At 44.2% G+C, this 14,669-nt stretch overlaps 1 protein-coding gene across 1 annotated transcript in view; it reads right to left on the minus strand.

Annotated features, from left to right (window-relative positions):
- Positions 1–2,535, minus strand: part of PLEKHM2 (pleckstrin homology and RUN domain containing M2) — a 36,144-nt gene extending 33,609 nt beyond the window's left edge. Inside the window, exon 1 of the mRNA XM_077151190.1 lies at positions 2,417–2,535. Coding sequence (XP_077007305.1) covers positions 2,417–2,476 — 60 coding nt within the window. The 5' untranslated portion in view covers positions 2,477–2,535. The remainder of the gene's footprint in view (positions 1–2,416) is intronic.
- Positions 2,536–14,669: the final 12,134 nt, after the last annotated feature.

Consider the following 14,669-nt stretch of genomic DNA (forward strand, 5'->3'; position numbering starts at 1 on the left):
CAGAATTTACACATCTCATTTATGTAACATCCTTAGGGAAGGCACTTTACTAGTGGTAGGATGGAAGAAAAAGGCCATGCAACTATTAAGGCGCTGTAGAACAAATTTAAGTGAGACTGGTCTTCAAAGACAAATCTAACCCCAAGACTGCTGACCTTCAACACCTACTACTTAAGGCAAATTTACAGATTCTTACTAGAAGCAGCGACTCTGATTCAGAAAACCAAATACACTTGATAATGCAAGAATCGTATCACAGTTCTCTGAAATAAAGCATACAAAGGAAGTGGCTAACAGGTCTAAATGGTATTATATAACAACCTTTAGCACTTGAGACATCTTCAGACCTTGTAAAAGTGAGAAATTGGCTCTACCACAAACAAGCTACCATTTATTAAGATGGGGGCGGGGGGTGTCAGGCACCACGCTAAATATCCTACATACATAATTTCATTTAATCTTCACATCAACCCTAATGCTACCTCTGCTTTACAGATGAGGAAACTGAGGCACGGAGTGGTAGAACTCTTAATTAAGGATTATTAATTGACAAGATGGGGATGCAAGCCCAGCAGCCAGACTCTAGAATCCATGTTCTTAACCATGAAACTAGTCACATCTTTGATTATGCACCCAGTTCCAGTTTCTAGAGAGCAACTTACATTTTCTGGAGGTCATTATAGCTCAGTCAAATGTGCTTGTCCAAATGTACACAACTATAAGTATCTTGGCAAACACACTCAACTCTTTCATAAATGAGAGCCTGGTTTACAATGGATCCGTGCCTCCACAATGGATCCGTGCCTTCACAATGGATCCGTGCCTTCAAAAGACCCGTGCTCACATAGGAACAGACTGCCCATGGCATCACCTACTCATCCAGGGACCGTCCCCATATATCTAGAATCGAAAGACAAAATGTTCAGCCCAAATGTAGCCATAATCGATCCAGATTCTATTGGAAACATCAGCAGTCTTGCTTTCTCTCCCATTATGAAAGATGCAAATACTTTAACTGAGTATTTTGCTCCTCCTACTCTCCTTGAGTAAGCAAAAACTATATCCCATTGCATTAGCAGAGCTCCAGAAAATTAATACAACTCTTGTTGGGTTTCAGTGGTGGTAAACTTTTAACAGTACTTTCAGAGAAACATTTTGGTAAGAGCTTTTTTTTTTTTTCCTGCTTGGGCAGGCACCAGGAATTGAACCCAGGTCTCTGGCATGGCAGGTGAGAACTCTGCCTATTGCACCACGGTGGTCTGCTCTGTTCTGCTTTTCTTTTTAAGCCACATTTACCTCTTCGAAATGTAAAATTGCTTGCCTGTATTACTGTTGGGGAAAAAAGCACAGTTTTCAAAATATAATGGTTGATTTAATAAATTCTCTTCATTTCGGTTCACTGAGGTAGTAAAATAAACTAGTGAATCTTTTACACACACACGCACACACACACACACACACACACACAGACACACACGGCAAGTCATTCTTTTTCTAGGTTCTGAGACTACCGGGTAAGACAGGAATTCAAATGAGGAAAAAAATCCAATAACATTATTTAAGTAACTGTCAATTCTGATTTGGTCATTTAGGTTTTAGATGAATATGAATTCTACCGTCTAGCACAAGCCCCTTTTCAGAGAAGATGACTTCACCACGAAAAACAGTTACATGCCTTTGCTGGGTCATAACTTCCACCTGAAATTGGGAAAATGCTCTCTACAGCAGCAAGCCCCACGCAGCAGTGTCTTCGGTGCCAAGTTCCACCGCTCACCCTCCAAAAGCAATTCCCAGGCAATTCTTCAAATTCTCAACCAAAGTTCGGAAATAAGACTCTTCAAAATTGCCATCCTTGAGTAAGATTATTCAGGGAACTTCCAAAACACCGAACCGGAAAAACTGGAATTGGCTTTTAAATCTGCCTTCACCGTGACCACGGTCAGATACCCTCCGCGACGGCCGGGAGGCGAGGCGAGGCTGCGGGGGTTCTGCCCAGGATGCGCGGCCGCTCGGGGTCCTCCCGGGGGCGTTCCTGGAGGTGCTGCTGGCTGAGTGGGGGCACTGGCGGGTCGCCGGGTGAAGCAGGGCCCCGGGACCTGCCTTCTGGAGGCTCCGAGGATGCTGACCTCAACTTGGTTCTTTAAAATAGCACGGAGGCCGCGGCGCTCACGTGAGTGGCCCCGCTTCCCCTCCATCAGCCCGGGGCTGGCGGCGGCTCCGCGGCCCAGGGGGGGCGGAGGCGAAGTGCCGTGTCCCCGAGCCCCGGGGACAAGAGGGACCCCGGCCCCGGCGAGCGACTGGGTGGGAGCAGGGGGAGCTGGATGGGGTCAGGGGGCCCAGGCAGGGCGGCCCGGCTTGGACCAGGGGACCGGGGCTGAGAACCGGGCCCCGAGGAGGGCGCCGCGGCCGCGCTCACCTTCTTCACCGACAGCGAGATGTTCTCGAGGATCCGGTCCTTCACCTCCCGCGGCTCCATGGCGCCGCCGCCGCCGCCGCCGCCCCGCCGCCTCTTCCCGCGCCGGGGGCCGGGCGCTGCCGCCAACCGCTGCCGCCGGCCGTGCGGGGACTCCGTCGTGCCGGCCGCGGGGCCCGGCGCCCACCGCCCGGCCCTCGCCTCGCCCGGCCCCTCGCTCCGCCGCGGCCCGGGGTTCCGGAGCGCGGCCGCGGAAAGGAGGCCGCGGGCTGTGTGCGGCGGCGGCGGCGGCGGCGGCGGCAGGAACTGATGTCAGGCGGGGCGGGGCCAAGGCCCGCGGCGGCGGCTGGGACGCCGGAGACGCCGGGGAGCCCGGGCATCCCGCGCTGGCTTCGGCTCTCGCGCCCACGACACAGACCCCTGGCTGCCCAAACCGCGCCGCCCGGAGACCCCTGGGGACCTTGAGAACCCGCTGTCCTCTCTCTCCCCGTCTTCCTCAGCCCACAAACCTCAGGACCTCGGGCCCCCCTCGGACATCCCAGAGTCTCCCCATCCCCGCTGACTGGGGAGCCCGGAGTCCCCTTAAAGCCACAGACCCCCGGGATCCTAGAGATCCCACCCCCGCCAGTTGGAGACCGGGGTCCCCCTTACCCCACAGACCCTGTCTGCACCCTTCCTCAGCAGAGAGGTACCCAACCCGAGGGCCTAAGAACCCCTCAACACACAGAGCCCGGTCCTCCTCAGCCCAGAGACCCAGGCCCCCTGGCTTTTAGCAGTCCGGAGACCCCAACACCTCCACCCAGCCCTGCCTACAGACCCAGGGTCCCTCTGCTCTCACTGTCAAGTCCTAAACTTTCTGACCATCTTAGGTCCCTAGTGTCCCTCCCCACCTCCAAAACATACCCTCTCACTTCAATTGCAACTCCCTTTCCTACTTTTCTCCTTATCCCACTTCTTCAGCCCCACATAGCCCCGGAGTCTCACTCCCTCAGCCCTTGCAACCTTTTCAATTCCTCTTATCCTTGAAGCTACCATCACTTAAGCCTCTTACTCTTTGGAGTTGTCTCCTACTGGCTCATTCACGTATTTGATCTCCAGGTAAATACATTCCTCTTACACTCACTAGTTCCCCCACTTTATTCTTAGGCACCCCAGTTCCCAACTCCAGCTCCTAGTCCTGCCTCTCCTCTGCTCAAGCCTCCCAGACCCAGTCGCTGTAGCACCACATCTGAAACACTGGTTCTACAACTTATCCAAGATGGACCCCACCCCACCCCACCCCACTGCCATATACCCAAAAGATCCCTTCTCATCCCTCAGTTTCCCAAAGAGAGATCCAAAATGGTAGTAGTTATTATTTTGTTTTGTTTTTTATTTGACTGGAGAAGGGGACAAGAATAACCTCAAGTAAAGGAAAGAGAACAACTTGAGAAGCTAGGATTGATGCGCACACAGGGCCTAGGGCAAGAGTTCTTAATGATAATTATCATAATCAGTATAGTATTAACTGTGGGCCACTGAGGGCTTTATATACACTAGTCTTGTAATCTTCACACAATTCTTGTACAGATGAAGAAACTGAGGGGTGGAGCCAAGATGTCAACCCAAGAAACCTACCTCGAGTGACAATTTTGCATCCTTTTCTGGCCCAAGGATGTTTTTATTTATTTGTATACTACTCCACAGGGGCTTGGTCTTACTCTTTATTGGAAGAAGCAAGGTCTCTATAAACCTAGTATCCAGGGCATTTTCTTATTTGTACTGAATTCAGGAAAATAGGATATAATAGCCTCCGTGGAGCTGGTCGGAGGGCAGAATAAAGACGGGGATCAAGGCTGCAGACACGGGACAGCTAGAGGAGAGACTGATGGTATAAGACACAGTACTTGAATGAGAAAAGAAATAGCCAAGTGTCCAAAGCTGTTTGTGGCAAGTAGGAGGAAATCCGGCTTGAATGACTAGTTTATTAGCTTTGGTGCCCTCCCTTTTCGAGACAACCCAGGCTCAAGTGCTACAGGCCCCAACATGTCTGACCCAGCTCCAGCTCACAAGGATCCATTCAGCCCAAAGTTGAACCAATGAGCTTTGTGACCCTCCCCTGCTGTTAGCAGGCCATCTTCCGCTGGGCTCCACCTTCCTACAAATGGCTGCTCTGGGCCTGGGCATATGGCAGCTTCAGTAGATATTGTCATTGCTTGGTTCTATACCTGGGGTGTCTACCTGATCTGCAGTTTCAGGCAGCAGTGGACTCTCTACCATAATTTTGTTTTTCTTTGCGGTCATTTTATTTGTGTGACACGAATAACCCACTGTAGTTCCATTAAAATTTCAAAACGGGTGAAATGATTAAACACATTCTGAACACCCACACAATGGAATACCAAGCCACCAAAGCGGACGAACTATTAATAAAGGTCACAACACAGGAATGAATTTGAAAACAATAAAGCTGGCTGAAAGAAGCTGGATAAAAAAAGAGTACACCCGGTGTGATTCCATCAAAAAAAATGACCAATCATCAGTGACAGCGGATCAGCGCTGTCCAGAGTACGGCGTATTTTGTACTTGAGCAGAGTAAGGGGTGTGGTTGGGAGAGGAGGGAAAGGTTCCTCCTTGCTTTGTGATCGCCGCACCCCGATAACCATGTCACCTCTCGAAGCCCACTTGGCCTTCCCCAGGCGCCTGCCTACCTCTCCGGGGTGCCCTCGGCCCCACCCGGGGCTGCGCCAACGGCGCCTGCGCGGCCTCACGGCCCTCCCACTTCCTCTTAGATGGCGGCGCCCGCGTGCTCCCGCCTGACAGTGCAGATGGGGCACGGCCGGCGCGCGCCTTCGACGTCTTTGGTCCAGCCTGCTTGCAATTTTATCTGCCTCTGAAAGCCTCTGCCAGCTGGACAGTGATTGAGGTTATCGGAAGTTACTTCAGTTTCTTCCCGCAGAGCTGAGGCGTCACGGCGGTAAAGGCCGCTGACGAGAACGTGCACGGCGCCATTAGGGTCGAGAAAAATGTGCGCCGTTCACTTCCCCCCTCCTGAGGAGACGGTGACTGACATCCCTGTACTCAGCCGGCTGAAAGGAATTTACCCCATGAATTTACGTCGTGTTGGCCTTGTGTGCCTACTAGTCTCCTCTCACCATCTCGTCGGTCCCTGGGTACGGGCGCGAGAGCCGCTGCATGTCGGGCATTGGAGGACCTACCGTGATGTTTTCATCTTTGCCCCTGGGAGGATGAAACATTCAGGAAAACATGAGGTGTAGCTGCCTGCCTGGTTCCTGAGGTACAGAAGGCACGGGAGTGAGTGGGAGAGGAGGGGTGTACTTTAGTCCTAACAAGCCTTGCAGGGAAGAGGACAGGACCAAGAGTGTGTGTGTGTGTGTGTGTGTTCGTGAGCAGATAATCGCACTGTGCCTCGAGTTCACACATGGAATCCATCCTAACAAGAACGAGGCAAACCTGAAAAAACAAAACAAACAGAAAAACCAGGATGCCTATTAATCCTGTTATTGGGAATCATTAAAACTCAGAATTGAAGCCCATTCATTTATTGCACAAGATCGCAGCTGATCATGTGGCATGTGCACGAGACTCTGAGTCAAAAGCCTCAACTGACTCACGCTGAGGCCTCTGGCAAGTCACTTTGCCTTAGTTTCTGAAGCAGCCACAAAGGAAAAAGGGTTTTGTTTTTAATATTGTCCTCATTTAAGTCTCACACGGCTAAACTTCATCAGATGAGGGTAAATGTTGGGAAGGAAATCAAGACCCTAGAGAAGAACACTGTCTCCTTTTCTTTCCAAACACCGTGTGCCGCCTCAAAGGGCAAAAGAGCTAGGGAAAAAAATGCTGGCAGCTATATCCTGCTGCACTCCTAAAGGTCATAGGACAATTGTAAGAAAAAGTAGGGCATGATTTAGGGACCAGTCTCCTCCCCAGCTCTTCCTCCCACCCCCCAAACTCAAGGCAAATGTATTTGCGTCTCCAGAAGAGGGAGTACAGATTTCCTCGGCTGTCGGGCTCTAAAGCCATTTGATCCCCAGTCTGAAGAGGGGAGATTGGAGAGGCTGGTTGTACATAACGGCAATGGCCCAGGTGCCCATTTCTTAACTCCAGCACCTATAAGAAGTGCAAGCAATATGCAACCCTAGAACTGGCTAGACTAAAGCAAGGTAGCCTTGATCTAGCTGATGTTATTTTGAAGTGTCCAGTGTCCATTCAGTCCTCATTACCAGCAAAATGGATTGGTAGAAACCAGGATATTGTTTAATCTCCTAGTTTAAAAACCTCCAATGTCTTCCTGTCATTGCATTTGGAATAAAAGCCATACATTTTTTCTCTGACTTAAAGCTATAGGTGATCTGACCCAGCCTCCCTCTGAGTCACCACCTTAATCTCTCTGCTGACATGTGCCAGCCCATATCAGCCTTCTGTTTCTCAAACATAGCTAGCTTATTCAGACCTGAGGGCCTTTGCTGGGAATGCTCTTTTGTGGTGTGGCAGAAGCCTCTAGGGGTTCACCCAAATCTCTGTTTTTACATGATATGATTGGAGCTAGGTCCAGCACTACACGATACTCCCCTTGCAGTAGGCACTTCTGTATGATGGCGTTCTCTACAATGGAATATGGAAGCGATCCACTTCTGGTCTGAGCTTCTCAGCCAGTGGATACTCTTCCTCCATGTTTCTTCTCCTACCATATTGTTTGAGAAAGATTGTCTTCCTCAACTCACATTAATCCTACAAAAGACTACACAGGAAATTTCACAAAAAGAAATATTAAGCAATTATCATACCTATGCTATTTTGACCAAGTAGCTAAAAATGGGCTTCAAAGTAAATGTTGTGATACATTTAATATTTTCAATACTTTTTTTATACTAAAGATCATTTCTATGTTCTGTAAAACACAGTGTTTAACCATGATTTGGTGATCTAGAACAAGATGGCAAAATGGAGTAAGTTTCTGTTTATTTTATTTGCATGAATCAAATATTTCAGGATATAGGAATATATAGAAGAGAAACAATATTCAGTTCACTTACAACTAGACTCATCAGTGTTTATACATTTTTTAAAATCTTGTTGAAACTTTAAGTAAAGGGACTGTCAGAGTTATAAAATGTAACTGACTCACTACTTGGAGGGGAAGTACCTGCCAAACACCTTAGACAGTAACATAGGCAAGATACAAACTTTTTTGTTGTTATAAACCATTGAAAATCTGGGGCCTCATTGTTCGCTGAGCCTAGGCTAACCTAATACATCCCAAATCCTCACCTGGCAGGGTCCTTCTTGTGAGCCAGGTCTCAGTTTAAATGTTGCCTTCTCAGAGAGATCTTTCTACCTGATTACTCAACATTAAGTAGCCACGAGTCCCTCCCAGCATGTCAGTTTACTATTTTCATCATAGAATTAGTTGCTACCTGGGATCTACTGGTTTGTCTCTCCAAAGAGACTGCTATAATGTAAGCTCTATGGGAATAGGCACCTTTGCTCAGCTCATTCAATGCTTGTATTCATAACATCAACACGGTGTCTGTCCCATGATACTCAGTGTTTACTGAATGAATATCTTCTCAATAGTTTTTTCTTTCCATAGCATATTTTTATTACAAGACATTTTAAAATTTCGACAGGTACAATTTGTGAGAATAAACCGCCTCATACAAAAAATGCACTTTCAAATACTTTATCAAGCAAATAAAAACAATCATTTGTTCTTTCCAGAAGTTAATGTACAATAAAAATTTAATATTGTACATGACAGACATGAATTAAGCGTACATAGAAAATGAGCAAGTTCCAGATGTTCAGAAACAAAAGTAAAAATAAATAGCAATGAAAGACATTTGAAAAAAATAATGCACATTTTAATTGTGGAAAATATGGTTTCTTAATTATACATATGTGCTTATACTTAACAGAAAGTCATCTCTTTAAAATTGCAAAAAACATGGGCCTAATAAAGCATGTTTTATGGCATGCAGTATTATAAATCCTAAGGCAGGTTGTTGTGTTATCTCCATAAAACAGATCTGTAGTATAATAAAAAGTATGTAATATTGTTTGAGAAAGATTGTCTTCCTCAACTCACATTAACCTGTAGTAATCCTACAAAAGGCTACACAGGAAATTTCACAAAAAGAAATATTAAGCAGTCATCATACCTATACTATTTTGACCAAGCAGCTAAAAATAGGCTTCAAAGTAAATGTTGTGATACATTTAATATTTTCAATACTTTTTTATACTAAAGATCATTTCTATGTTCTGTAAAACATGGTGTCTAACCATGATTTGGTGATCTAGAACAAGATGGCAAAATGGAGTAAGTTTCTGTTTATTTTATTTGCATGAATCAAATATTTCAGGATATAGGAATTTATAGAAGAGAAACAATATTCAGTTCACTTACAACTAGACTCATCAGTGTGTTTATATATTTTTTAAAATCTTGTTGAAACTTGGTTGTAAGAAAATCAAAAGTAACATTTCTGTTTGTATTATGGCACAGCCTTCCATTCAGAGAAAAATACACTTTGGGAAACTGAAAAGATTGCACAAAGATTAGGGGTAACCTGAAAACCTCTTGATGAAAAACACTAAAGTCCTCTAGGGCAATAAAAATGTATGTGCTGACTTAATTACAGATTTTTATATTTTAAAACAGAATCTTGAATCAGATGTTCTACTGCTCAATACCAACAATTCACAGGTACTTTAAAAGGTATGATAATGTGTCCACAATATTTGTGGCCACACTTGAGTGCATAGAATACAGTAAGTATTGTGGTTCTTCACTCTCTTACCCATCATATAGTTTATATTTTGAAAGCTGTACAACCAAAAAGAGTGAGAAAATATTTTTATTTCATAAAATACACTTTAAGTACTACTGATTTCATTCATTTGTTCAACAACTTGTCTTAAAATCTCATCAACTACATCAACATCATAAATTACTTACTGAAGATCTAGATCAGGTATAATCATGACCAGCAGTTGTCTTACATTAACTTGAAGAGATCAAAGTTTGAGACTTTCTCTGTCAGTATAATTTACAGGCTCCTTAATGTTACTTGAAGTTGAAACATCTGTTCCTATCTGGTGACTTGTAGATTTTAATTGTTCAATTTCGGTTTTGAGTTCTTCACATTGTAAATGGATTTATGATTTTTCCATTTCCAGTAATTAAACCTCATTTTTATACTGGTCTTCCTCAATACTGCATTTATCCAGCTGTCTAAATACATTACCAAGCTGCACAGCCATTTTGTCCATTCTGCTTCTACACTCATTATTGGAACACTGACTGCATTCAGCCTTTATATATTGCATTGTCATGTGACAGAGGAGCCCAGGATTAACGACCACTAGCAACCAGCACCAAAATGCCAGTCTTCAAGAAGAAAGCATTGCCTTGATGACACCTTGATTTGGATTTTTTTCTGGCCTTAAAACTGTGAGCTAATAAATTCCCATTGTTTAAACCAATCTATTGCATGGCATTTACTTGAGCAGCCAAGGAAACTAAAACAGTATCTGAGTGCCTATGATGTACCAGGCACCATGCTAGGCACTGGGGTTATCACAGTGAAAAGGACAGATATAAATCCTTGCCCTCATGGAGCTTACATCCTAATGCAGGAGAGCATTAATAAATAAGACATATAAGAGAAATGTAGAGTTTGTTAGGAAGTGGTAGGGCTAAGGAGAAAATGAAGAAAAGTGACACAGGAAGAAGGAAGAGCAGCTAAAATTTTTGATAAAGTAGCCAGCAAAGACTTCTTTCTATGAGGTGATATTTCAGCAAGGACTTAAAAGAAGCAAGAAAGAGAGGCATCAAAGTATCTGGAGAAAGAACATTCCAGGCTAAGGAAATAGCAAGTACAAAGGCACTGAGGTGGGAGTAAGCAAGGAATCGAAGGCATACAGAGGTTAGGATGATTTAGAGCCAAGTGAGGGGAAGGGAAATAGGTGAAGGCAAAGAAGTGAATGGGGGCCTTAGAGACATTATAAGGACTTAATGGCTTTCACTCTGAGTGAGATGGGGACCAATTGAAGGGTTTTGAAGAGAGATACGATCTGATTTAATAGAATAATGCTGGCTGTTGTGCTTAGAACAGGATGTAGGCAGACAGGGGCAGGAGCAAGGAGATCTGTGACAATAAGCCAGGTGAGAAGTGATGAGATTTTGAATATATTTTGAGGGGGAGCTAACAACATTTAGGATGGGTTGGATGTAGGATGTGAAAAAAAGGACTCAAAGTTTTAGGCCTGAGCAACTGGATGTAAGGATGAAGTTGTTGTTTACTTTTTGGGGGAAGAATGTGAGAACTACAGGTTGGGGGCAGGTGGAGGATTTGGGACTTAGGGCACTTCTATTTGAGGTATCCGAGGACAAATAGGGAAAAGGTTAGTTCCCTATAACTTTCTAGGAGGAACCAAGCCAGACTACTGTAGTGTTTTTTTGAGGACAAAAACCATAGAGAAGAATTAGTTACTGGTTAATCCCATTAGTACACTCATTATCTCAGAACAAGGAAGGAGTATCTGGTGAGAATTTAGCTGTTTTATGTAAGGTAGTAATATGGTTTTCTTGCTACATATTTTCAGATTTAGAACTATGGCGGGGTTTTTTTCCTCTTATTTTTTCCCCTATTTTCTTGTATTCTTATTTTTAAATGTATACCCTACTTTTTTCTTAGCTTCCATAAAACTCCCAAAGAATGTACTACCCTGATATTATTGAAGGTCTTTATAAAGACACAGTGAGTTCTCTGTACCAAGGACCTCTAATAACTAATGATTCGTAAATTCTACCACTATAAATCAGAGCTCTCTTGAGCACTAGAAATTTCATTTCAAATGAAACTGGGTATCAAAATCAAAAGATTGAGATCTGAACAATGGCAAAATAATAATTATGTCTTACCTCCAACTAGAAATAGCCTTTGCTCTCACCATTCTCTTTAGATAGGCAAAAAATAGGATAACAGAACAAAGGGGGGATTTCTCTAAACTATTTCCTGTGTATACCCATTGGTCCATGGACATTAAAATCCTCTCAGAGGCACAAACTCAGACACAAAGCAATGACTCTACACTGGCTATTTAATACCACTGAATGTTTCTAAATTACTCCCGAGTCCTGACAGGGCTAATTTTAAATCACTTTGGAGAAACACAGACTCACATCACCTGGAAGCTTCAGTATATGAAAGAAGTTATCTTAAACTCAACTATAGGAAATCAACGCTAGGGAATTCTAGTTTGCTAGCTGCCAGAACGCAACACACCAGAAACGGATTGGCTTTTAATAAAAGGGGATTTATTTTGTTAGTTCTTCAGAGGAAAGACAGCTAACTTTCCACTGAGGTTCTTTCTTACGTGGGAAGGCACAGGATGGTCTCTGCCAGCCTTCTCTTCAGGCCCCTGGGTTCCAACAACTTTCCCCCGGGGTGACTTCTTTCTGCATCTCCAAAGGCCTGGGCTGAGCTGCGAGTGTTGAGATGAGGAATGCCGAGCTGCTTGGGCTGTGCTACATTGTGCTCTCTCATTTAAGCACCAGCCAATTAAGTCAAATCTCATTCATTGCAGCAGGCATGCCTCCTAGCTGACTGGAGATGTAATTAACAACAGATGAGGTTCACATCCCATTGGCTCATGTCCACGTACCATTGGCTCAAGACCACAGCAACAGCACTAGGTGCCTTCACCTGGCCAAGTTGAAAGCTGAATCTAAGTACCACAAGAGTTCAAAATTATGGGTCTCAATTTATGAGTGACTGGAAGTTAAGACAAAACTCTGCTCCCTACCCAGATATTAGAAAATTGACATCCTTTATCTCTTAGCAAAATAGCAAAAACTTGGTTAGCTATTCTCTTCTCTTCAGATACACAGCTAATATCCATTTCCTTGCCTCGCTCCTTCAGCTAGCATGGCCAGGTGACTTTGCTGATTTTGCTTGAGAAACAACGTACACCATTTCCAGGTCTGACCCATAAAAACTTCTCAAGCTTGATTTTCTCCTCCCGTTCATCATCTTCCAACTGAATGTTGCAAGCCAGGGCAATCTTGAAACCACACGAAAATGGAAGAGTTGCTGGAAGTTTGGGTCCCCAAATGACAGCATAGAGGGCTCTCCCACCCTGTCCTACCTCCATTGACTTGGACCCACATCAGCCAGCTAGTGAAGGAGAAACAAGGTTCTTTTGTATTAAACTACTGATATTTGGGGTGGGTTTGTTATAGTAGTCAGCCTACTTTAACTGATACAGAAATTGATACTGAAATGGGATGTTATCACAAAAACCTAAAACATGACATTGGCTTGGTGGTCAAGAAGGAGGTTGATAATGGAGGCTAGAAAAATGGGGACCCATGTTATTCAGGGGGCAAAACTTTTGGCAAAATGGTCTTCTCTGGCAACTTGGATGGTTGACTACATTAACTAGATAATCTGTAGCTCTAGTCTAAGAGGAAGGGTTGAAAAGTCACATTAGTGTGTTATTTTTCTGTTATAAGCATTACAAGAAAGCTATGCTTAGGAAAGAACTGGCTTGTCATAAGCAGAAATGAAAAGGATAGAGTCAAGAAATTTGGGGCCTTGAAGGGTTGTAAAAGTCAATTTTCTTTTTCTAGACCACAGACAATAAGAAGCTAAGTTTGAGATGGATCTTAAATACCAAGGCCCAGTAAGACAGGCCCTGCAGCAAAAATCTTATTAAGGTTATCCCACTCAAACCTATTTCAGATGACCTCAAGGCAGACACCATTGAGAACAATATGGAAGGGAGCAAAGAAATAAATCAGGCTTGAAAGTTGTGTATAGGAAAGGACTCTTAAGTGCAGTTACTGGCATGCAGAACGGACTAAAGCAAATTGATCAGAAGTCCAAGCATAACTAAGTAAATTGTCTTGCCAAAGAAATCACAAGCCTAGATTTAAAAAGCCATTGACTTTTCCAAGCCCATAAACAACCCTCAGGCTCCCAAGCTTATACCAGCAGTGAGCTGCATAACTCCCAAGAAGGGCAAACTCAACACCTAACTCAGATGGAGCTGTGGAGGACAATGGACAAGGGAATTTCTTCCAAAGAGTTTATCAGACTCTAATAAAGGAACTTCTCCAACTTTCTAATTGCTTGGACCAGTGACTGCTGCTCTTTCCATTCTTCCTTTTTCCAAAGGGAAGTTTTTATTTTAGTTATTCTGTTGCTACTCCACCTCTATACGTGGAGCAGATAGCTATCTGATAGCTTATCATTACAGAGTTAGCCAGACCACATGCAGTCACAATCAAGACCTGGAGAGGACAGGCAATCACAGGGGACTGAGGACTTCAACATTAGTGGAGGGCCTGGATGGGATACGGGGCCATCTCTGTTGGGGAAAACATTACGTGTGGTCTGTATGTGAGATAAAATGAGGGACTGCTGGCTGACACCAAACTGTACTCCTATTCCTTCTTGGTACACAAGTAGATTATATTTCACAGCCTCCCTTGTGGTTTGTTATGGCCATGTAACTGAGTTCCAACCAGTAGAATATGGGTAGGGAAGTGATGTACGGCACTTTCAGGTATGGTATGTAAAACTTCCCATGAAAGCTGTTTCTCTGGTATGCCAGCTGGGTGCTTATGTGCAGGATAATCTTACAACTCCCACGTTGAAGAGCACAGAGCCCCACAAGCCTCAGACCTTGGAGGGACTGACTGCATGGAAGAGCCCTGTTACACAAGTTATTCCCTCTCTGGAAGTTCCATTTAATCCCTTAAGTGACACAATGAGTATCACTGGCTAAGATCTAATGAGCACTTATTATGTGCCAGGCACGGTTCTAAACACTTAACGTGTATTGATTCATTTAATTCCTACAACCAGGGAACGGAGGCACAAAAGGTTAGGCAACTTACCCAAAGTTACATAGCCATTGCTTGGCAAAGCTGTAGTTCAAACCCAAGCAGTCTGGTTCTAGAGAATACAGTCTTAATTAGTATCTCCTGTATTGCCAGTGTTATTTCTATTACTGTGCATATGACCACTTATGTAAGCTACAGAATGCACAGCTTTGACATCAGAGGATAGCTACCTTCTTGCAGTAGTTATCTAGAAGTCATTTTAATGGCTCTGAGAAGCCAATTTTTTCTGGGGTTTAGGCACATGGCCGTAAGTCAGTTATTTAATGGGGCAGGGAGGTAGAGATAGACAGAAGTTCAGTGGTCATCACCCCAATTTAAAAGAAATTGACCAAACAAAAG

Source organism: Tamandua tetradactyla, chromosome 2, assembly GCF_023851605.1.
Source record: "Tamandua tetradactyla isolate mTamTet1 chromosome 2, mTamTet1.pri, whole genome shotgun sequence".
NCBI classification, from domain to species: domain Eukaryota; kingdom Metazoa; phylum Chordata; class Mammalia; order Pilosa; family Myrmecophagidae; genus Tamandua; species Tamandua tetradactyla.